This window comes from Electrona antarctica (assembly GCF_951216825.1).
Source record: "Electrona antarctica genome assembly, chromosome: 10".
NCBI classification, from domain to species: domain Eukaryota; kingdom Metazoa; phylum Chordata; class Actinopteri; order Myctophiformes; family Myctophidae; genus Electrona; species Electrona antarctica.
Window position 1 is genome coordinate 13952156 of NC_136791.1, and position 22971 is coordinate 13975126.

The 22971-nt window shown below is 41.9% G+C and overlaps 1 protein-coding gene across 1 annotated transcript in view; it reads left to right on the forward strand.

The window, feature by feature from the left end:
- The window catches only part of adgrb3 (adhesion G protein-coupled receptor B3), a gene marked incomplete at its 5' end in the record, with an annotated part of 229890 nt that overhangs the window by 125674 nt on the left and 81245 nt on the right, over positions 1–22971 (forward strand). The window contains 4 exons of the mRNA XM_079513219.1: positions 8870–8978; positions 18542–18694; positions 21508–21583; positions 22214–22319. Coding sequence (XP_079369345.1) covers positions 8870–8978; positions 18542–18694; positions 21508–21583; positions 22214–22319 — 444 coding nt within the window. The remainder of the gene's footprint in view (positions 1–8869; positions 8979–18541; positions 18695–21507; positions 21584–22213; positions 22320–22971) is intronic.

Genomic DNA, 22971 nt, shown 5'->3' on the forward strand with positions numbered 1-22971 from the left:
TCTCCTTATCCTTATGTTATGCTTTAGCTATTGAAAAATAGCAGATCTACAAGCTCATAGCGCGCCACCGAGTGGCGCGCTACGAGCTTGTAGGTCTGCTATTTTTGAAAAATCGAAGAACCACTGACATAGCTTTTTCAGAAAACTGTCAGGATATAGAAGACATTTTTAGAATCTGATCTCAGGTCAAAATGGGTTATAGAAGGAAACCTCCCCTGACCTCCTGAACCAAAATGCCATGCAGCACCTGTATTATGGGGCAAGCTCACAGCTGATATAAGCTGTGAGCTTTCCACCCACAATAACAGAAAACAGAAAAGACCATATAGCCCTGAGGGATTCCGCTCAACCATAATGGGGGAAATCACTTGTAGATCAGCTATTTTCAGCATGCAACCAAGTGTAAAATCAGCCATTACCACGCCATCAGGCACCACCAAAATAAATGTTATTCGACTAAATCAACTGTATATTTAGTCGACTAAAATCTTATGGCATTTAGTCAACTAAAACTAGACTAGAACTAAAACATTTCAGATGACAAAAATACGACTAAAACTGGAATTTTACTCAAAATAGTGAATCTAAATCAACACTACTTAACACAAGGCAGAATTTAGACTACTCCCAAGGAAACATATATAGCCTCAATAGTCTCAAGCAAAATAAAAGTGTCTCAAAACCCTGAAAGCATGAAGACAAAGAAATACAAAAATAAAATATCTTTGGTACAGAACTCCGACAGTGTCGGTATACACACTTTGGTTATCTGTGTTGATAGGCCTGCAGTCACATTACTCCATCAAGCCTCCTCGCAGCTGGAGAGGTGGCAACTCGCTTTTCAAAAACTGCCACTTGAGTGTCAGACAACACGCCCCAGGGAGTCGCACACATCCACTTTCTGTCAAAAGATAACGTCTAGAAGATACGGCTTGTCTGTCTGCCCGCCGCTGAAATTAAGTATCACCTGCAACAAACGCACGACTGTGGAGTCGCCTTCGAATCATACCTCTTTTTTCTATGTATTCTAACTATCTATCTCTATATGGTTTATTTCAATGAATATGTCCTTCTACTAGGAATACCAAATCTGGTTCTCTTTACAGACTGGAATTACCGTAAAAGGGACACTATCATGCTGTATATATTTCAGTTGATTGTAGATACTTTAGCAGCACTGCGCCTGCCTCCCGCCCCCAATCTGAAAAGATGTTGTGCCAGGGACTCCCAGAAGAGGAGATTTCTGTTAAAATGTTTTCAACATAGCAGAATATTTCAAAAGTAGCAGATGTACAAGCTTGCATATCTGGTATTTTTGAATAGCCAGAATATAAATGGACGAAGTAGTTGAAATGATCGTGATTAACTACTTTTGCTGAAACCCCCCCAAGGAGAATAAAAGAAGGATAAAAAAATTGCCATCTGCAAGCTCGCTATAGGTTGTGAGCTTGCAGATCTGCTATTATTATAGCTATTTTTGATGATTTTTCTCTCTCTCTCTCTCTCTCTCTCTCTCTCTCTCTCTCTCTCTCTCTCTCTCTCTCTCTCTCTCTCTCTCTCTCTCTCTCTCTCTCTCTCTCTCTCTCTCTCTCTCTCTCTCTCTCTCTCTCTCTCCCTCCCAACTGGACCCCTGGTGGGACAGCCCACACTTTGAAAACCATCTATATCGACTGAGAAATTACCCCTTCTCTGTCTGTTTCAACCTTTCACTATTTTCCCACAATTCCCAGGATGCATTTTGCAGGCCAAGCATCAGCTTGGCATCAGCATGCCGCCAAAAGGTCTATTATGGACACTGTTACATCAGCCCGGCAGTCTCTGAAGTCAAGATTGTCATTTTGACATAATCACAGCGAAACTGGACAATGTCACGATTCACCAACACCGAGGGTAACGGCTACAAACACATGGAAGGAAGGCCTGTAAAACGTTTTCACAGTGACATATCCTCGACTAAAACTATGATGAAGAATGTTCGTCGACTACCTATTTTCACTGACAAAAACTAAATAAAAACTAAGCTACTAAACCTAAGACTAATATACTAGTGAGGGACTTGTGGAGAAGAGATCCAGTATAACTAAAAGAAATAAATGTAGGTATGGTTGCGATCTACAAGCTCACAACTTGTTGCAGTGCGACTTTGTTGTATCGATCGGCAGTTTTCAGAGTGCAACCAAGTGTAAAATCACAAATCAGGCACAGACAGACAGAGAGAAATGAGACAGAAGGAACTAGGAACCGTTGTCTTTTTTCTTCAGTGACCCAGGAGAAATCAGCGACAGGGTTCATTACTTCCGTAGTTGTCGATGTGTGTCTGTCAAAGAAATGATCCACTGTTTGCAGCCACGCCGCTGTGAGGCCATACGCTGATCAACCCGCGGTCTGATCTCAGCAGACAGCCAGCTGACAGGGAGGTCATTCATCTGTCGCAACTTGTGCACTTTATGTTGCATTAATACCCGCTGTGGCTCCGCACTAAATCACTTTGCAAACATAGTGTCTCAGCGGTCCCTTTAAACAGTGGTTCTTAACACTTTTCATTTCAAGCATCCCCCAAATTGATGTGTATTGGGACACCCATCTGATTTGGTGCCTGCAGGGATCCCCAGAAAAAATTTATTTGTGTTTAAAAGAAAATTCTAAATGTTGTAAGCTGGTAAGAAGTGCTGTACTTAAGTGGTTAAAACTAACATTTATGGGTCCCCTTATATATGTATTTTTTGTTTTGTTTTGTTTCCTACATTGTTTTTTTTTATTATTATTATTATTATTTCAAAACATTTTCAAAAAACATCGACCAAAACAGCAATAATGTTCATGATTTAAAAACATAATTCAATGATTTCTTTCAGTAATCTCATGAAAGAATCAAAGAGAAATCTAAGAAATTCCATAAATTAGAAAACAAAGTATAGTGAAAATAGCCGTTCTAAGCGAAGCAACACGTTGTGTGCTTGTAGATCTGCTATATTATCACTAGTTTGGGTCCCGGGCAAACATCTAATTTCTCTTTAGGGTCACAGGCTAAAAAGTTTGGGAACCACTGCTCTCAAGGACCCTTGGGGGGGGGGTCTCCCGGGGTGTGGGGGGCGTTGGGGGGGGTGGTGGGGGATCCTGGACCCCACTGACTTAAAAATGGTCCACATCACACAATGATCGCCGGCCCCTTCTTCTTCTGCTGGCAACAGAAACGGCATTGGAGGAGGAGGAGGAGGAGGAGGTGGAGGACAATGTAATAGTTTCATATTATTTTCACCTCTGGTATCCGTTACCATGGCGAGGCCAGGAAGATTACAGCGTCTACTGTACAGACCTCCAAACACTGGCCATTTTCCCCACGCTGCCTGCCTGCCTCCACATCCTAAGGGTTACCATGGCGACCACAGAGCACGACTGCGGCAGCAGCGTGTGCGTCAGACGTGCCGGAAGGGACGAAGGAGCGATGTGCTTTTCTTTTTTTCCCTTCCTTCTATCTATCTCACTACGGCTCTCCTCTCCTCCCACTGCTGTGTCAGATGCTCTCAGAGTCAGTGCCGCTGATTGCTTCGCCTGTCCTAGCATCGGCACGCGCGCATGTGTGTGCAGTCCCACACACACACACACACACACACACACACGCATGCATGCATATGCGCGCGCACAGCCGCGCACACACACACACACACACACACACACACACACACACACACACACACGTGTGTGTGCGATGCGAATCGACGAGTTTTGAGCTTGTGGATCTGCTATTTTTGCTATTTTTGGATTTGAATCCTGAAAAGTAACAATTTTGGACATAATAAGGTTTTCACGCAAAGTACTCAAGTACTACATTTTGAGTTAGTTAACCTTATTCCTAAACTTAAACTTCAGTAAAACTACACCTAACCTTATTCCTAAACTTAAACTTCAGTAAAACTAAACCTAACCTTATTCCTAAATGTAACCTCAGTAACACTATGCCTAAACCTAACCTTATTCCTAAACCTAACCTCAGTAAAACTATACATAAACCTAACCTTATTCCTAAATGTAACCTCAGTAACACTATGCCTAAACCAAACCTTATTCCTAAACCTAACCTCAGTAACACTATGCCTAAACCAAACCTTATTCCTAAACCTAACCTCAGTAAAACTATGCCTAAACCAAACCTTATTCCTAAACCTAACCTGAGTAACACTATGCCTAAACCAAACCTTATTCCTAAACCTAACCTCAGTAAAACTATGCCTAAACCTAACCTCAGTAAAACTATGCCTAAACCTAACCTTATTCCTAAACCTAACCTCAGTAAAACTATGCCTAAACCTAACCTTATTCCTAAATGTAACCTCAGTAACACTATGCCTAAACCAAACCTTATTCCTAAACCTAACCTCACCTTATTCCTAAATGTAACCTCAGTAACACTATGCCTAAACCAAACCTTATTCCTAAACCTAACCTCAGTAACACTATGCCTAAACCAAACCTTATTCCTAAACCTAACCTCAGTAACACTATGCCTAAACAAAACCTTATTCCTAAACCTAACCTCAGTAACACTATGCCTAAACCAAACCTTATTCCTAAACCTAACCTCAGTAACACTATGCCTAAACCAAACCGTATTCCTAAATGTAACCTCAGTAACACTATGCCTAAACCAAACCTTATTCCTAAACCTAACCTCAGTAACACTATGCCTAAACCAAACCTTATTCCTAAACCTAACCTCAGTAACACTATGCCTAAACCAAACCTTATTCCTAAACCTAACCTCAGTAAAACTATGCCTAAACCTAACCGTATTCCTAAATGTAACCTCAGTAACACTATGCCTAAACCAAACCTTATTCCTAAACCTAACCTCAGTAACACTATGCCTAAACCTAACCTTATTCCTAAATGTAACCTCAGTAACACTATGCCTAAACAAAACCTTATTCCTAAACCTAACCTCAGTAAAACTATGCCTAAACCTAACCTTATTCATAAATGTAACCTCAGTAACACTATGCCTAAACCAAACCTTATTCCTAAACCTAACCTCAGTAACACTATGCCTAAACCAAACCTTATTCCTAAACCTAACCTCAGTAACACTATGCCTAAACAAAACCTTATTCCTAAACCTAACCTCAGTAACACTATGCCTAAACCAAACCTTATTCCTAAACCTAACCTCAGTAACACTATGCCTAAACCAAACCGTATTCCTAAATGTAACCTCAGTAACACTATGCCTAAACCAAACCTTATTCCTAAACCTAACCTCAGTAACACTATGCCTAAACCAAACCTTATTCCTAAACCTAACCTCAGTAACACTATGCCTAAACCAAACCTTATTCCTAAACCTAACCTCAGTAAAACTATGCCTAAACCTAACCGTATTCCTAAATGTAACCTCAGTAACACTATGCCTAAACCAAACCTTATTCCTAAACCTAACCTCAGTAACACTATGCCTAAACCTAACCTTATTCCTAAATGTAACCTCAGTAACACTATGCCTAAACCAAACCTTATTCCTAAACCTAACCTCAGTAAAACTATGCCTAAACCTAACCTTATTCATAAATGTAACCTCAGTAACACTATGCCTAAACCAAACCTTATTCCTAAACCTAACCTCAGTAAAACTATGCCTAAACCAAACCTTATTCCTAAACTCGTTAGGGGCGAGTGTGTTTTGGGTGTTTGGGAGCATTCCAGTTACCCGTGGGTGTTGTGGGACGTTGACCCTGCAGTGAGGTGTTAATTAGTGGATGCCACTCAGAATCATTGTGTTTGGTTTAAGATCTCAATTGCCCTGCATCGTCAGGTTTGAGTCACATTTATTATTCATCACCAATGAATAAGACATTTGATTTATGTGATCAATCCTTATTTAGGACATTATAGGCGAAAAGTCTTTCAAAAATATATTATCTCAAAATAATCTAAACATAGCTGACCTACAAACTCACGCTTTTGAAAAAAGAAAAGAAGAAAGTTGTGTGTGTTTCTTTTCTATGTTTCTCGATCATTCAAAAGTATTCTATAAAATGATCGCTGGACTTGGATTATAATCACCGCAATGTGCATTATTTAAATCATGGAGCCCCCAAAAATGGTTCTGCCCAAATCTCCCCACCAAACCCTCTGATTCCATCTGACCCGTCGTCAATAGATGTGAAATCAGGATAGTGGTCCAATCCCCTTGCAGGCAATCTATGGGATTAGCATGTCTTGGGTGTATCGACTCGTTGGGGGGTTGACAGCTGTGCTGACAGGCCAGGCCGGGGCAGGATGACCCTGGTGGCTCTGTCCATGGTGCTGAAGGGCCCCTGTTGCATTTGAATTAATCTGAGAACCCATCGACAAAGAAATAAAGGAAAAACAGCGCCCTCTATGATCAAGTAAAAGTCCCAAATGAATTAAAAATGTAGGCATACTTGAGTAAAAGTATTTGGCATCCAAATGTACTTAAGGTATACTCATTATGCAGTATGGCCCATTTGATGTTTTCAAATATATAAAGATCTTTTGAAAATATCAGATCTACAAGCTCACAATGTGTTGCATTGTGATCAATTTGCCCGCGCCCGTCAATTTAGTAAAAATGTCAATGTCAAAATAATCCAGATTACTTTCACTGATATAATTTCACGCAATAATTATGTGACCGTCAATGGCTTTGTACTCACAGAGCAGCCAGTCTGCCTGTCTGTCTCTTTAAGAGCGTCAGCTGTTAGTGGGGAGGTGGGCTTACCATCTACTTTCACCAGCAAAACAAAAATAAAAAATGTCAAATAAAAAAACAATATAAATATAATATAATAATTATGTAATATATCGGTATCTGAATCGGTATCGGTCATAATTCTACTAGAACTCTATTAGAAATAGTATATCTACCGGCTTGCGTTGTGAGTTTGTAGATCTTGTAGATCTGCTATTTTCGCTCTGTGTGAGAAATAGGGCATTATTTACGGGGATAGAAAATACGGAGATGATGTACATGGCTTCTGCCCGGCAGCAACGATTGGAATCAATACTGATAGCTGGTTTCCCATTAAAGAACGCACAAACCCATCCAAACCTATTGACTTATTGTGTTTTAGAGGGGTTTTAGAGGGGTAGCCACTAGCCAGGCAATCCTGAGTGCTAAATGCCTAGTGGTTAGGTCTGTGATGCCTAAGGCCTCACTCAGACCTTTACTGCATTGCTGTATGCTTGTTGGATGAATGTTGTGTAGTGTCATGGCCGCCCCAATGCATTTCCAATGGAAGTCACATGGTTTGTAGTCCACATTTTGGACTACAAGCTGTTGTATGGCTTTCGGCTGTGTTTCGACTGCGCCCCGCCCCCTCATACAACACAAATGTTGTGTCAAACCATGCGACTCCCATTGGAAATGCATTGGGGCGGCCATGACACTACACAACATTCATCCAACAAGCATACAGCAATGCAGTAAAAGTCTGAGTGAGGCCTAACAGTGTTGGAAAGTAACTATAGTAACTACTAGTAATTACTTAAAGTAATATTATTACCCTTTTCCAGTAACTAGTAATAATATAACTAATTACTTTCACATTTTGAGTAATAATATTACTAATAGGTTATTTCCAAAAGTAACTCCTTACTATTTTAACGAGCCTTTGTGCTACTGTGGGCTTGAGTGTTTATTTCTAATGGTAGACTGAATAGTATACATTATAGTATAGACTATAATGGTAGACTGGGTTGGGATGGAGTTGCTTTGCAGGCTGCTGATCCGATCTAGAAGGGCGGCAATTACTAAAAAGGGAAGAAATAAGTAGCGGTAACAAGTTACTTTTGGCAGGGAGTAATATGTAAAGTAATAACATTACTTAAACCTTTCCAACACTGGATGCCAATGTCTGTTAAGGACTACATTTGTGAGCTTTTATTTCCTCCTCTCTTTTATATATATATTCGTATTGTTCATGTTCCTGTGTGGTTTAAGATATTACTATGGCTGGGGCGATGCGACTTCACAACAACAGTGATTATTTTAAACTATCGCTGATCACTGTAGATCTTCTCTATTTTGAAAGGATTTGTATACATTTTATACATTTGAAAACGTGTGAAATGAGAACTTTCACTTTTGGTAAATTACGTATACTTTTGGTGGCAATACTTTTGCACTTGAGTACATTTTGAATAATGGGACTATTTCTACATTGCCGCACTGCTACTTTTACTTAAAGGAGGACTTCACCCTATCTTTATATAACTGGTCCACACACTAATGGTGAAGGGGTACCCTATACCAATGACATCATCGTTAGGCTTTTCAATAGTCTTATTTTCATTTGTATTAACACAAGAACAATATGCCTTCAATTATAGCATGCCGGCTTTCCAATAATAGAAAGCCTGCAATTTCGATTACCTTGAATTCGCCTGGTCCTTCATTAGTGAGGACCAATTACATGAAGATAGGTTGAAAATGAAGTGCTTGCTGCATTTGTGACTGGCTACAGTGCTTTGTGCCGCAAGGGGGCATTGGGCCCTTTTTCTGTTTTTTACAGATTATGAAAGTACAGAATGTAAGCTTTCATATGATGTATCATTGATTTGATCAGACTTGGCCGAGACTGCATGTGAACGTACCTATTCCTCTTGTTCAAGTTTCAAGGTTGTACTTTATTGTTGTATCGTGTACAGGCCAGTACATAAGAGTAAAACCTATTTGGTTTGGCTTCCTTCAGTATTCAGTCCACACTACAACATATTAGATAGGTGCGGTTCACACATAATAGTGAAAGAAAGGGACGGATTGATTGATTAATTGATTAATTGATTGATTGATTACATACTGTAGCAGTGGAGATGTTCATGTGAATGTACTGTTCATGTTGTGTATCTACAGATCTACCCTGGAGCAGTGGAGCTCATGCAGGTCATCGAGGAGTTCATCCACATCGTGGGGCTGGGCATGAAGGACTTCCACAATGCCTACCTGATGACCGGAAACTTAGGTAAGACACGCATGCCACACAATAGGCACACATTTTGAAAGGGCCTGAAATACCCAAGCTTTTCTTGGCGCGACATGATAGTGTAAAATAAAACCAATCATTTTATGCTCTCAAGAGATAAATGATTGTTAAACATTGGCATTCCTTAATTTAGAAGAAGTCTACACAATTGGAGAAAGTAGAATATGTGTTATTTTCAGCAACATTTGCCTGTTATCGCTATGGTACCACATCAATACAGCATACAAGCATACCAGTTTTGGGTCTGAGAGGATAGATTTCGTCAAATGGTGGTCCGTGGCTCAAATGCAGAATAACATTGATATGAAAAGGGTTGAAAACCACAGTTTTACTGCATTAAAAAAAAACATAACGTTCCAAATCTTGTTTGAAATAATCAAACCTGCCTCGTGCCTACCGATGATATTATTGGCGGTCAGGTTTCTGAACCGTCTACAGGCCTCCTCTGAGACACAGAGCGAGTAGACCGATACGGAACCTTCTCTTAATGAGCATTGAGCACGAGTGAGGACCAATTATGTGAACATAAGGTCCAAAATGGGTTAAGTGCTCCTTTAAGCCATCGACAACTAAATAACATTTGTAGGTAATTACATAATTGCTATGCCCTAGACATTGAAAGCAAATGACTTTAATGCGTGCTCAGGTTATAGGCAACAGGAGCGGTGCCAACCGCTCCCATGAGTGACGGAGTGTGTAGGTCTCTATGTATGTCCCTGCAGCTGATGCTGATTGGGGTCGCACACACTCACTCTCACTCTCACACTCTCTCACACACACACACACACACACACACACACACACACACACACACACACACACACACACACACACACACACACACACACACACACACACACACACACACACACACACACACACACACACACACAACGTATAGTTTCTCCGCAGAATGTCCGGTTTCAAGTTTTCAAATGTATAAAAATCTTTTGAAAATAGCAGATCTACAAACTCATCGCAATGCAACGCATTGTGAGCTTGTAGAATGCGCTATTTTCAAATGGCCCGAAATGTATAGGGGATGTCTTGTAGTAATAATCCAAATCTACAAAGTAACTAGTAACTATAAGTTTTCAAATAATTGTAGTGGAGTAAAAGTATAACATTTGCCTCCTGGAGATGTAGTGTGGAGCATTGGAAATTGGAAATACTCCAAATACCTCAAAATTGTACTTAATTGTGCAGTAAATGCACTTACTGTAGTAACGTTCCATGCACCACTGGGTTTTACTGTAGTAACGTTCCATGCACCACTGGGTTTACTGTAGTAACGTTCCATGCACCACTGGGTTTTACTGTAGTAACGTTCCATGCACCACTGGGTTTACTGTAGTAACGTTCCATGCACCACTGGGTTTTAGTGGTGCTGCTATAGTGTCTATACTATACTATAGGTCTGGGGCATCTTGACAGTAGAGCTGGTGACGGAGGAGAGAGAGCTTTTCAAATTTCCCCAGCTGGATTTACCTAGGGATCGAAGCCAGTGACTCCCGGGGCCATAAGCCACCCTGGCCAATCATTAGGCTATCGCTACTGCAGCCTTGGTCCAAAATCGACTTGGTATACAGAGCATGCACGAGTCAAGCTCTACTACTACTGTGCTACACTGTACTTACTGTAAAATGTCATGCACGAGTCAAGCTCTACTACTGTAGGCTACTACACTGTACTATACTAGAACGAAAAGAGAAAACAAACAGCAAAGCATGGATGCACCTGGGACATACCTCAGTGATGTATCCCAAGGTCATCGGAGTTTCGGGTCTCGCAACATATACCCCTCACTCAGGTGATCAAGTCTCGACTTACGTCCCAGTAGCTACCCTCGATCAGACCCACTAGGGATAGGCCAGGGCCACACAATCCGTTGCTCCGGAACTAACTCTGCCGGGACTGGGAGGTAGAACAATCTGGCGCATGGAAAGACTAGAGGCTCTGTGGGTTGACTCCTGTCCGGGCCCCTCCTACGTCTCAGCAGGTCCACTCCTGCTCTCACCAGGTCCAGGACCTGTGCGTTGCACCATACTGTACTTACTGTAAAATCACATGCACGGGTCAAGCTCTACTACTGTACTACACTGTACTTACTGTAAAATCACAAATCATTGGTGTCGGGCAAACACCTGTATCTCCATACAGCCTGGGCGACACTCCATAAGAGTGTCGCCCAGGTTATTTTTTCCTCCTTCCATTTCCTGAAAAGCAACCGGACAAAGTTTCCACCCGACAGCAATGAAATTCAAATGCAGCGATTTGTTACGGTAGCACATGCACCTACAGCACAGTATATACACACATGTAAGCATATAGCTGCCTTGACTAACTGCTCTGTGGCATCATCGAGGCAGAGCGAGATGAGTGATGTTTGGGTGTAAAAGTAATTACTCTTTTTACTTGCCTAGCGAAATAAAACACTGCTGAGTCACCCCATCTGTTCGATGCCATTAAATGTACCTAGAATTAAAGCAGAACATGTATTACTGAAAGTTTAGTAGCAGTAGCAGATGCATCGCAATAAATAAATACTACAACTACGACGAATACTAGTAATAATATGTATTTATTGAGATACTTCTGTTGCAACTACAAGGCCTACTGCCTTCTACTACTACTACTACTACTACTACTACTACTACTACTACTACTACTAATAATAATAATAATAAGTTTTGCATCAACAAATGTATTAGAACTGTTATATAATCTATACTGTTTGCCACGCCCCCCTGCAAGGCTATGAGTCCAATACTAATTCATACCGTGGTGAATGGTCTGATGGACGAGCTATTAAAGTGGAATCCATAAGTTTGAGGTAAAACTGTACTGTACAACTCTAATGATCTTGCCAACATTTATGCTGACCGCCGCTCACGATTACCGGGTCATAACTCCACGTCTTCTAAATGTGTCTCGATGCGAGACATTTTTTGGGGCAATATTTATTTTTTCTGGAACGTTCTCCCGGGTGCCGTTAAGATTCCGTACCGCGGACGCCTAGATGAGCTAATAGGGTCTCATCTGTGGCATTTAATTTCTTAACCAGACACCGCTTGTGTCTTTCCTGTAATGCAGTGGTTCTCAACCAGTGGTCCGGGGACCACCAGTGGTCCTTGAGGGGGTTCCAGGTGCTCCCCAGATAAATTATGGAGAGTTGGTAACCAAATGGATCCTTATAGATCTTTAACTCTTGAGTGTAAAATTAAACCAAATGGACCCATTTGGTTAATACCTTTGCAACCAGTATTTTCCTACGGCTTTAAGTCCAAAAATCTTAACTAACCCTTTAATGCTCAGTTCAAATTGATATTAAAATATGTTAATTAAAATGTAAAATTTTGATAAACATGCAAATTGCTTTCCTTCCATAGTTAATTAAATAATAATAACTAATTCAATATTTAATGAGACAGGATTATACTGTTATCTTCTGAAACAGATCGCACCACTGTAAAAGATCCAGAATCAAACAAGAAAAAAAAGACAGATAGTGTAGATAGATAAATAGTGTGTATTTACTTGCTACACTTGAGTGTGCCATGATTGTGTTGTTTTGAAAAAAAACAAAAAAACAAAACAAAAAGCTTTCAATGCATGCCGATTACTCAGTGGAGTGGAAGATAATTGGCCCAGGGAATAGGAAACATAATGCAGCCCATACAATGTACTGCAGATGTGGGATGATAACTGGGGGAGGCGCCGGAGGCTGCTCTTTATATAGGCCTAATGGAGTACTGTACATGAACTAAACAGTACTGTATGTATGTATGTATGTATGTATGTATGTATGTATGTATGTATGTATTTAAAAGGGTGGCTTTTTTGTAAAATCCCAGCCTACAATACCTTCATATATTTAAAATCCAAAGTAAGGTTACCAGTGAAGGGCAACCTGCCTATTCACTGGGGACTATGCAAGGCAGAGGCGTCCACCCCCCTGAGTCCAAGTTAGACTAGACCGCATACCTAAGTGTATGTATGTATGTATGTATGTATGTATGTATGTATGTATGTATGTATGTATTGAATTGTACTGAAACTGTATGTACATACAAACACGTAAAGTGTAGGTGCCCTCAAGGTTCCTTGAGGGCACCTTGCGGGTCTATAACTCTTCAGAGTGTACAAATGGAACAAAATAAACCCGGCCTATTTGGTTCCATTTGCACACTCTCTAGAGTTATGGAGGACCTTGAAATTAAAACGTTTGAGAACCACTGCCTCAGGTAGTATAATCATCAATAGTTGGCACACAGAAATAAGATCCGGGCAAAGGCACATAAAACAACCTGCCACGAGTCGACAAAGTGTGTGTGTGCGTGTGTGTGTGTGTGTGTGTGTGTGTGCGTGCGTGCGTGCGTGCGTGCGTGCGTGCGTGCGTGCGTGCGTGCGTGCGTGCGTGCGTGCGTGCTGGGGGGAGGGTGGCTGATTCATCCTGTGTGCATCGATTTGCTCGACGCACAACAGGTGTGTCGTCACAACCGGCTCAGAGTCCAATTAGTTTGCCTCAGGTCAGGTGTGACTGCTTAAATAAACAATCAGCCGGCCCTGTGGATGTACTGCACTGCATGTACATACATGCAGAGTGCAGACGCCTCATTGGCACCAACTGTCCAATGGAGTGAGACGTGGACACGGCTGCCATATGGCCGGGGACAAGCCGCGCCATTCTCGATGCATGTACAGTATGTCGCATGTACCGTCTATTGAAGCAGGATGGTCTCTCCACTGTTTGGAAACGTCATAACTCCATGAATTCACAACCCAACTAGATAAAGTGCCCCTCGGGGCACAGGTCTCCACCAGGCCAGGTCAGGTTGTGGCCTCCTGGTGGCGATATAATAGGCCAATGTGAAAAGGGTGCCATTTCTTCTTACGTCTTGGGTGACAATTGGATGATTTGAGGCATTTTGTTCCAAAAATGTGTTTTACAAAAATCCACATGTTGGTGGAGCTATAACAGGCAAAACATACTCTCTCCCCGTGCCTTCGGCCTGGTGGAGACAATTAAGCTGTTTGTTTGGTTGGTTGTCTGTTTGAAAAGGTGTTTTTTCATACCAAAACACCTTATAAATAACAATGACAATTATACTCAGATACAGTACAGTATACAACTCAGGCATACATAATATCTTGCAGTGGCAAGTTATGGCAAGTTTCCCCTGCACCAATGACATACAGCCCCAGTGGTCAATGCAGTGTCTACTATTTATGAGCCAATCCTGCATTTTTACCCAAAAACTAACAAAAACGAAACCTAACATGCCAGGTTAAGCAATGAGAATACTTGGGGAGCTATAGTGGAGCCCAATACAACTCTACTATGCATGCATAAATATAATGGGGGGGAGGGGGTTATTGTCGATCTAAAAGTTGAGCTGATATGCCAAATGTAGTTTGGCATATCAGGCTACATAACAAATACTCCTTGGATTCCCGGAATTGAAAGCAGTGTGCATTGTGTACGGAAGGCATCTGGCTGAGTAAGATACTGCTCCATCATCTCCACAATAATTTACGGCACCTGTTTTGGCACTTAGATAAATACCCACTGTCACCAATGCATCTCTCAAATGTCCTCCTTTTTAGCCAAACAACCTTGATTATTACAAAAGCTTTCAGTTTTCACTCTGGTAAGCTCACTTTACGAGCAAACATTCGTGTCACAAAACCAACACTGTGGTGCAATAGTCGTTGCTGTCGTCAAGCAGAATCTTTGTATCTTTGTATCAAGGATGTTGCGCAAAAGTATGAAAATATCCAATCTACAAGCTCACAGCTCGCGGATCTGCTACTTTTTCTTAAAAAGGTGAAAAGAATCTGACTAAATAAAGATTAACAGTGTTGGCCCAGGCGGTGGCGTAACCGTCTGGGCACCCGACTGGTAATCCAGTCGCAGTGTGCCGCGGGTTCGACTCCCGAGCCCGACACGGCCTTTACTGCATGTCCTCCCCCATCTCTCTCCCGTTTCCTGTCAGCCTACTGTCTGTCCCTTCAAAAACCAATAAAAGGCGTAAGCCGCAAAAAAAATATCTTTAAAAAAAAAAAAAGATTAACAGTGTTGTTCTCAAACTCAAAAACGACATTACTAGTTTTTTACCCATAAGTGATATTATTACTTTACATATTACTCCCTGCTAATTAAAAGTAACTTGTTACTTATTACTTTACGTTTACATATCCGCTCTAGAGTCTAAGGGCTCCATTTCCATCACCGCTAAACCCCTCATCCCTAAACTTCTTTGCCATTTTTTTACTCTTTTTTTTTAAAACATTTTAATATAGTTCAACTAGCCAATCTGCATCGGCATGTTGTGAGCTTGTAGATTTTTAGGGATAAATGGTAAGGGGTCATATAGCTGTAGGTCTAGGCCGGATCAGCAGCCTGCAAAGAAACTCCATCCCAACCCAGTATACCATTACAAATAAACACCCAGTAAGGCTCGTTACTTTTGGACAATAGTACATATTACTCAAAATAATACTATAAGTAATTAGTTATTACTAGTTACTGGAAAAACTTTATTTACTGTCCCGATAAGTAATGAGCATCTGCCATAGTTTTGTAATGCATTACCTTATTTCGGCATCATTTTAAAGTCTAAATTAATCAAAAACACTGAAGAAATAATTCACCGATTAATCAATTATGAAAATACTAATTAGCAGCCCTACGATGGGGTCAAAGGCTCATCCATTTTCCTGACAAAATGGTTATACGGTAATGTGTGTATGTTAAATGGCTACACGGTACTGCGTGATACGTTAATTGACTCGAACAAGTGTATAATGGAGACAATACCATTAACGCCGTAGGGGGGGCAAAGCAGGCCACACAAAATGCTCCTTGAATGCCTTTGAATGTTTCCTCCAGAAGCATCATAAAACCCAAATTATCGCTTTATTCGTGCTCTCGAGTCCCATCAGTGGCGTGGCGTAAATCCCCATTTACCTGCCGAATTACCGAGCAATCTGAGCTGACTGTCACGCGGGTCCCCTGTCGCGCCGCACATTGTGCCCCGTGACTAATGCTCTCCCTCCCTCCCAGACGCTGCGGCTGCTCACAACATCTGCTGCTTCAGAACCGCTGCCTACTTACCGCCACTCCCCTCCTCACGGGTCCCATGGTGCACTGTGATTTCACGCCCGCTGTGGGATCTGGGATGATCCCAAACACACACACGCACACACACACACACACACACACACACACACGCACACACACACACACACACACACACACACACACACCCACGTTTGTAATTCAATGTTAATTTTGACGCCACGTTTTGATTTTGTTTCAGCCGTAGTCTTTTGAATGAAAATGTTTTTAGTTTTTGTCATATTTTAGACATCCGAAATGTGTGTTAGTTTTAGTCGACTACATATCATAAGATTAGAGTCGAGTCGACTATATCTACAGTTGATTTTCGTAACGCCTGATTTTACACTCGGTGGCATGCTGAAAATAGCCGATCATTTTTTTTAAATGAAAAACAGCAGAAAAACGCAGGGGGGGAAAAAATCCTAAAACGCAGCAGTCTGCAGGGACCTTAAGCCCAGGAAAAGGGTCCTCACACACACACGCACACACACACACACACACACACACACACACACACACACACACACACACACACACACACACACACACACACACACACACACACACACACACACACACACACACACACACACACACACACACACACACACACACACACACACTCTGTCGGCAGAGATTTAAACACTCCTGCATGGAGTCCTTCCAGGCTTCAAATTGTATACTGCAGGCGGAGCGCGAGGAACAATGCCACTGTTGCATCAATGGCGGGATTAGCCTCACATTCCCCCTCCTCGCCATTAGAGTACCACCTGACATGGACCTGAGTGATGCGATATGCCTGCGACATTACAGAGCTCTTTTTACCCTCATTTTGGTGGCGCTGACTGAGTGCCCATCCTCTTCAATATTGATCCTTTGGCATTTACCGGGCCATCGCTACGGTGGCATTGGAGCAGCTGTTTTGCAGCAGACCCACTAGGGAAGATGAAATGATAATTATGGAGATTACCTGACTAGCAGTTGCCAGCGGCTAATTGTATCTTTGATTGGGAACGGGCCCGTTGTGCGTGCGTGCGTGCTGCGTGCGTGCGTGCGTGCGTGCGTGCGTGCGCAAGGGCAAGGGCCATCTGCACTTCTGGGCGAAAGCTTTTGATCCGTGAATAATGTCGAAAGAGGCTTTAGTTTAATCGAGGCAGACAGAATGCTCCCGCAACAACACAACAACGATACGATTCTCTTGTACGCGAGAGACCTTGACAGCTCCGTGAGACTTGAGAGATTAAGAATGATGAGTAACTTTGATTGCGTTACTGCGAGGTTTCATCATTGTTATGAGGTCTTGTCAGGACAGACAGAGTGCGATCACGTCACGACGACGATCATTCTTCACCACTTTAACTTCGTTGACCTATTGGAGTCGGTACTAGACAGCCTTCGTTAGCTCAATTCTCCAGTGGTGGAAAAAGTACTCAAAATGTTTTACTTAAGTAAAAGTATCAATACTGCAATCTAGGAATATTACAAGTAAATGTCCAGAATTCAAAATGTACATGAGTAAAAGTACAAAAGTATTTTGCCATCACAATGTAGGAAAAGTATATAAAGTATATAAAGTACTCACTATGCAGAATGTCTCATTTCAGAAGATGCCTCGTATCACAACGCAATGCTAGTCATGCGACACATTGTAAGCTTGTACTGTAGATCGGGTATTTTCAAATGGCCAGAAAGTATATACTGTACAGCTGAAATGTTTAATGTATGTTTTGTAATAATAATAATCAAAATCTACAAAGTAACTACTAACTACTAAGGGCCGTGCTCGATGAGAACAGCCCTTTTATCCACACTAGTAAGACCCAGACAGGTCCATGAGACTTGAGATTAACAGTGAGTGGCTAACTTTGATCAGTGGCATTACTGTTGGGTTTCGTCATTGTTATGTCATGTGGTGAGATATGCGAACGCTGGGGTTCATGCATAGTGTAATAAAAGGATAGCTGTGAAAAACTATTAAGTATAGGCCTACTTTAAGTGTACTTTCCCATCACAGTGTGAAACTAAAACATCACACCCTGTGAACTGAACCGTGCAGGCTGCTCAACAGCACTGCTGGCTGGCTGCAGAAGTGCTCAGTGTGAATGGCCCTTTAGGCTGCTCAACAGTGCCACTTTAGGTCACCCAGCAGTATTGCAGCTGTTGAGGCCTCGTACTCAGACATACATACAGACATACACACTCGGTCACTCATTGGAGCGGTTTGGCACCGCTCAAAAACAGCATAGCAACTTCAGTTGCATAGGCTGTGAGATTATGCCTAGCCCGTACTGTAGGCCTACGTACAGTACAGTACTGCCTATGAAATTGGATGGATGAAATACAGTGTGTACTGATGGTATATTGTCTATGTCTAATAAATACAGTGTGTACTGATGGTATTGTCCATGTCTTTCTGCAGTGGCCAGCATTCAGAGACTTCCGGCAGTGTCTGTGATGACCGATATCAACTTCCCCATGAAGGGTCGTAAAGGCATGGTGGACTGGGCCAGGAACTCGGAGGATAAAGTGGTCATCCCAAAGGGCATCTTTGTTTCTCAGTCAGCAGGTAAATGTGGCTCTGCATAACGCTCTGAACTTGGCACTCTGAGACACTGTTTCACAAACAACTGACTCGGGATCCATTTGTTGGGTTGCGGACAGATTTTTATGGGATTTTGTTTTGAATGATTATTATTTAAAAACAATTTTTTTAAATCTGTAAATTCATAAAGAAATCAAAGAAAGATCAAAGAAATTCCATGAATTAGTAAACAAATGTTTAAGAATCTGATCTCTTTGGGAACCACTGCTCAGGTATACACAGGGCTACTCTGGAGCCGAATGGAACCGTATATGACCGAAGCAGCTATAGGAGGCTGCACCAATTAGTCCGTCCCGCGGCGAGTTCTGTATTTACAGTTTTGTTTTTTCTCTGAAGGGCTGCGTAATCCTCCTCCGCAGACACGTGGAAAAGTGGAGCACAAAAAAAGGTTCACGCGCGGAGCTTACGCCTAACCTGCGCGCTGCATCCCCGTCCGGCGTAGCCGGGTTCCATTGATTATAGCGACAGCGTACCGTTGCGGGCTCCCGCGGATTCCGCTGGAGCAATTCCGCGGCAGTTCCGTCCCCAGTGTAGCCCGGCAGTTAGACGTATGATTAAATTCCGTTCGCCCTGGGATAGCTGGATGTCAGCACCATTCATTATGTCCCCATATGAATGCCAAAAATCACAGGTACCTGTATAGGCACTGGAGAAATTTAATTTAAACTTTAAATTGGATTAGCTATTATGCTATACCATTATGTAACTTGTAGGGTTTTGTGTGTGTGTGTGTGTGTGTGTGTGTGTGTGTGTGTGTGTGTGTGTGTGTGTGTGTGTGTGTGTGTGTGTGCGTGCGCACAGTTTCTCAGTGTTTCAGTTAACCCCATTAAAACCGGGAAAGCAGCTGTGAATTTAGATTTATTTGGCTATTGAAAAACAGCAGATATACAAGCTCATAGCGCGTCACTTTGTGCTGCGCTATGAGCTTGTAGATCTGCTATTTCAGAAAATTCCGATCTTTGAATTTTAAATATTTAAATATTATATAATATTATATAATAATATATATAATTATTTAACTCAAAGCTTTGCTTCTGTGGAGGTCCCTGAAAGTTTGAGAACCACTGATATAGTAACAAAAAGTGTTTTTCAGAAACTTGTTTTAGGATTTAGAAGACACGTGGTCTCAAAATGGCTTAATAGCACTCGTGGAAGGATATGAATGTAGCAGGAAGCTGTCTCGTGCCAGGTTTAATCCAGGGATGACTGCATAACGACGGATGATCCCACAATATTTACTACAATGGAACAGAACATAAAATATGACGCCAGACAAAGCCTCTAAATCACCGTTGATTTACATCGAGGGGGAAACGGCCGGGATGAGCAATGCGTTGTCTTCGTGCCATGGCGGCCCAACGTTATTTGTAGGACATGAAAACCGAGCATCCAGTCTTTGATCGCTGCCCCTGTGCGCGCTCGCCTCCGCTTGTTCTGTCATTAATGTATTTTTCCATTGACTCAGCACTCTTTCGGCATATCCTTTCAAGCTATAAGCCAAAGGCCAGAGAGTATATCCCAATCCAGTGCGTATATATATATATACCAGTCCCAGTGCCAGACAATTTGGTTAATTGGTAATCAGTCTTATCTCGGGGTACATCAAAGATAAGGAAATGAGCGATTGATTTGGGATGTACGCCTCGCGTCTAATCGCAGGCACTCTAATTTGGACAGTGAAAGAAGCCGAGCGAAGAAGAGAGTTTAGCGCCCGTCCAAAACAGGAGATAAAAATCGGTATCAGTTGCAGGAAATTATAATAATATACAATTATATATATATTTTATATTAATTTAGGGAATTTAGCAAATGCTCTTCTCCAGAGCGACTTACAAAGTGCAAGATCAGAGTACAGTAAAAATGGCACGAATAGACGAACAGGGTAAATTGGTCACGTAAATTGGAGTGCACAGAAAAACTGTTTCGTGCTTCAAAGGAACTAGGAAGCACGCCTCGCATCAAGTGGGTGCCGTGACACAAGTCCCGGGGTGTCAATATGTTGATAATATTTGGAATTCATCGATATCACTTCAGTTTAGCCACTTAAAGTAGCCACTTAAACCCTGGCCTACTTCACAGAGTAAGTAAGCGTCGCCAAAAATAGCCGGTCTACAAGCTCACAACACGTCACAATGTGACGCGTTGTGAGCTTGTAAGTCGGCTGTTTTTGTTGAATGTTAGGGATGCTGGGGTTCAAGTGGTTCAATGACCAAGTATTAAGTTATTTTCAATCTGTCGTAATGGAAACTACTATTCTCTCAAGTTTTCCCTTGTGAGTCGTGACACATACTGTATCTGTTAGGGGGGAGATTGACATACTTACGTACCGTATTATGACATAAATGTAAGGTTCTATAAAGTAACAATGTCATTCAGGGGTGCCGTGGCCTGAGCCAAAACTTTTCGGATTCCTCCCATTCCCCTACATGGTCCCCTAAAGTTATACTGGAGCTTTTACCGTTATGTAATGTATGTATTGTATGTATCTTACTGATGAATTGAGTACAATGGAAACAAGCCCCCGGGGCATTTTGTGTTATCCTTTTAGTATTGTTATTATAGGCAAAAGTGTATACTAGTGCTGTGTGCTATTTACTTTTTGCTTTGCACATTGGCACAGAACAGCTCTCAATGAGTTATACATTTGTCTTGATAAGATTGGTTTAACTCATCTACTGTAATCAGGCCAAATCTTTGTAGCAATGGTTTTGTCATGAGACACAGCGACCGTGTCAGAATGACATCCAGACAGCAGAGCTAAACCGTTGTTTTCCTCCCGTTAGATATGGACGGTTCTCCGGTCTTCATTCTAGGAACGGTCCTTTACAAGACCCTTGGACTCATGCTGCCATCACCAAAGTAAGGACCACATATCAGCCTATTATAGCACTTCACAACAAACTATCCCTGGAAGTGTCCAGTTTTGTATGAACGTTAAAATTGTCTACTGCATGACAGTTAAATAACTGTTATTGGATGTCTGGATGGGCAAACACCATTTTGAAAAAAGCAGATCTACAAGCTCACAATCGGCTTGCATATCGTCCATTTTCGTCCAACAAAAAACAACTGTACATTTATTTGACTAAAACTAGACCTAAAACTAAAACATTTACCGAAACTCGGTTCCAAGTAGGAACCGATAACAACATGGTGGGTACCGGTTAGCGATACCCATACAAATAATTCCATTTCGGTTCTGCCTATTGGTTCCTAGACGCACATTCACGCGCTATTTGTTTATTTTCATCTCTTTTCATCCTAGACGTGCTATAACTGGAGTAAACAAAGGCTTCAGGTATATATCTTCAAAGTCTGTCAGGAAGTTTTTTATAGGAGGAGAGTAATATTAGATTACAACTGCTTACCATGCGTATAATAATGCCTGTCCGTTTTTGCATCGGTGTAAAACAGGGAACACAGCTAAAACATTATTCAAAATCAACACACAGTGACGGGCTTGTTTTTGTGTCTCTGCTTCACACACAGGAACCACACGGTCGTGAACTCCAAGGTCATCGCCGTCACGGTCAGACCTGAGCCCAGGGTCGTGGTGGAGTCTCACTTAGAGATTGAGCTGGCTCACCTGGCAAACGTAAGCACTTCAACTGGGAGACGCAGGAATGACTCATGCTCCTAGCAATTTACCTCAGGGTATTATTATCTCAAAGAGCAAAAAGCTGCGTGTAGTTTAACTACTACGGTTAATGTTTACACCAGTGGTTCTCAACCAGTGACCCAGGGACCACCTTGAGGGGGGTTCCAGGTGGTCCCCAGCTAATTGATGTAGAGTTAATAATAACCAAATGGACCCTTATACTGTAGATCTTTAACTCTTGAGAGCTCTTAAGCATTACTTAATTTACAAGATGTTATTTTGATCAAATGTTTGCCTGTTATCTCTCATATGGTACCACAACGATAAAAAGAAAAAAATGGTTGTGGGGTCTGCAAGGCTAATTAAATCCCACCAAATGGTGGTCCGTGGCTCAAATGCTGCTGGTTTATACGGTTCCAGTTTGCATGCCCACAGTGCATACACTGCGTCTGTTCTCCAGATTGTCAGCGTCATGCCACACTGTAAAAAGTGTAAGTGTATATTAAATGTGTAGTTGAATTAATGTTGAGGCTTTTGCTATAGTGTGCGTGGTACATTGCACAAGGACAATGCTTTCCCCAACCCCAGTGTTTTGTATTCATCTTAGAGATAAAGGAGACATGCACGCGGCACGCACGTGAGGGTGAGG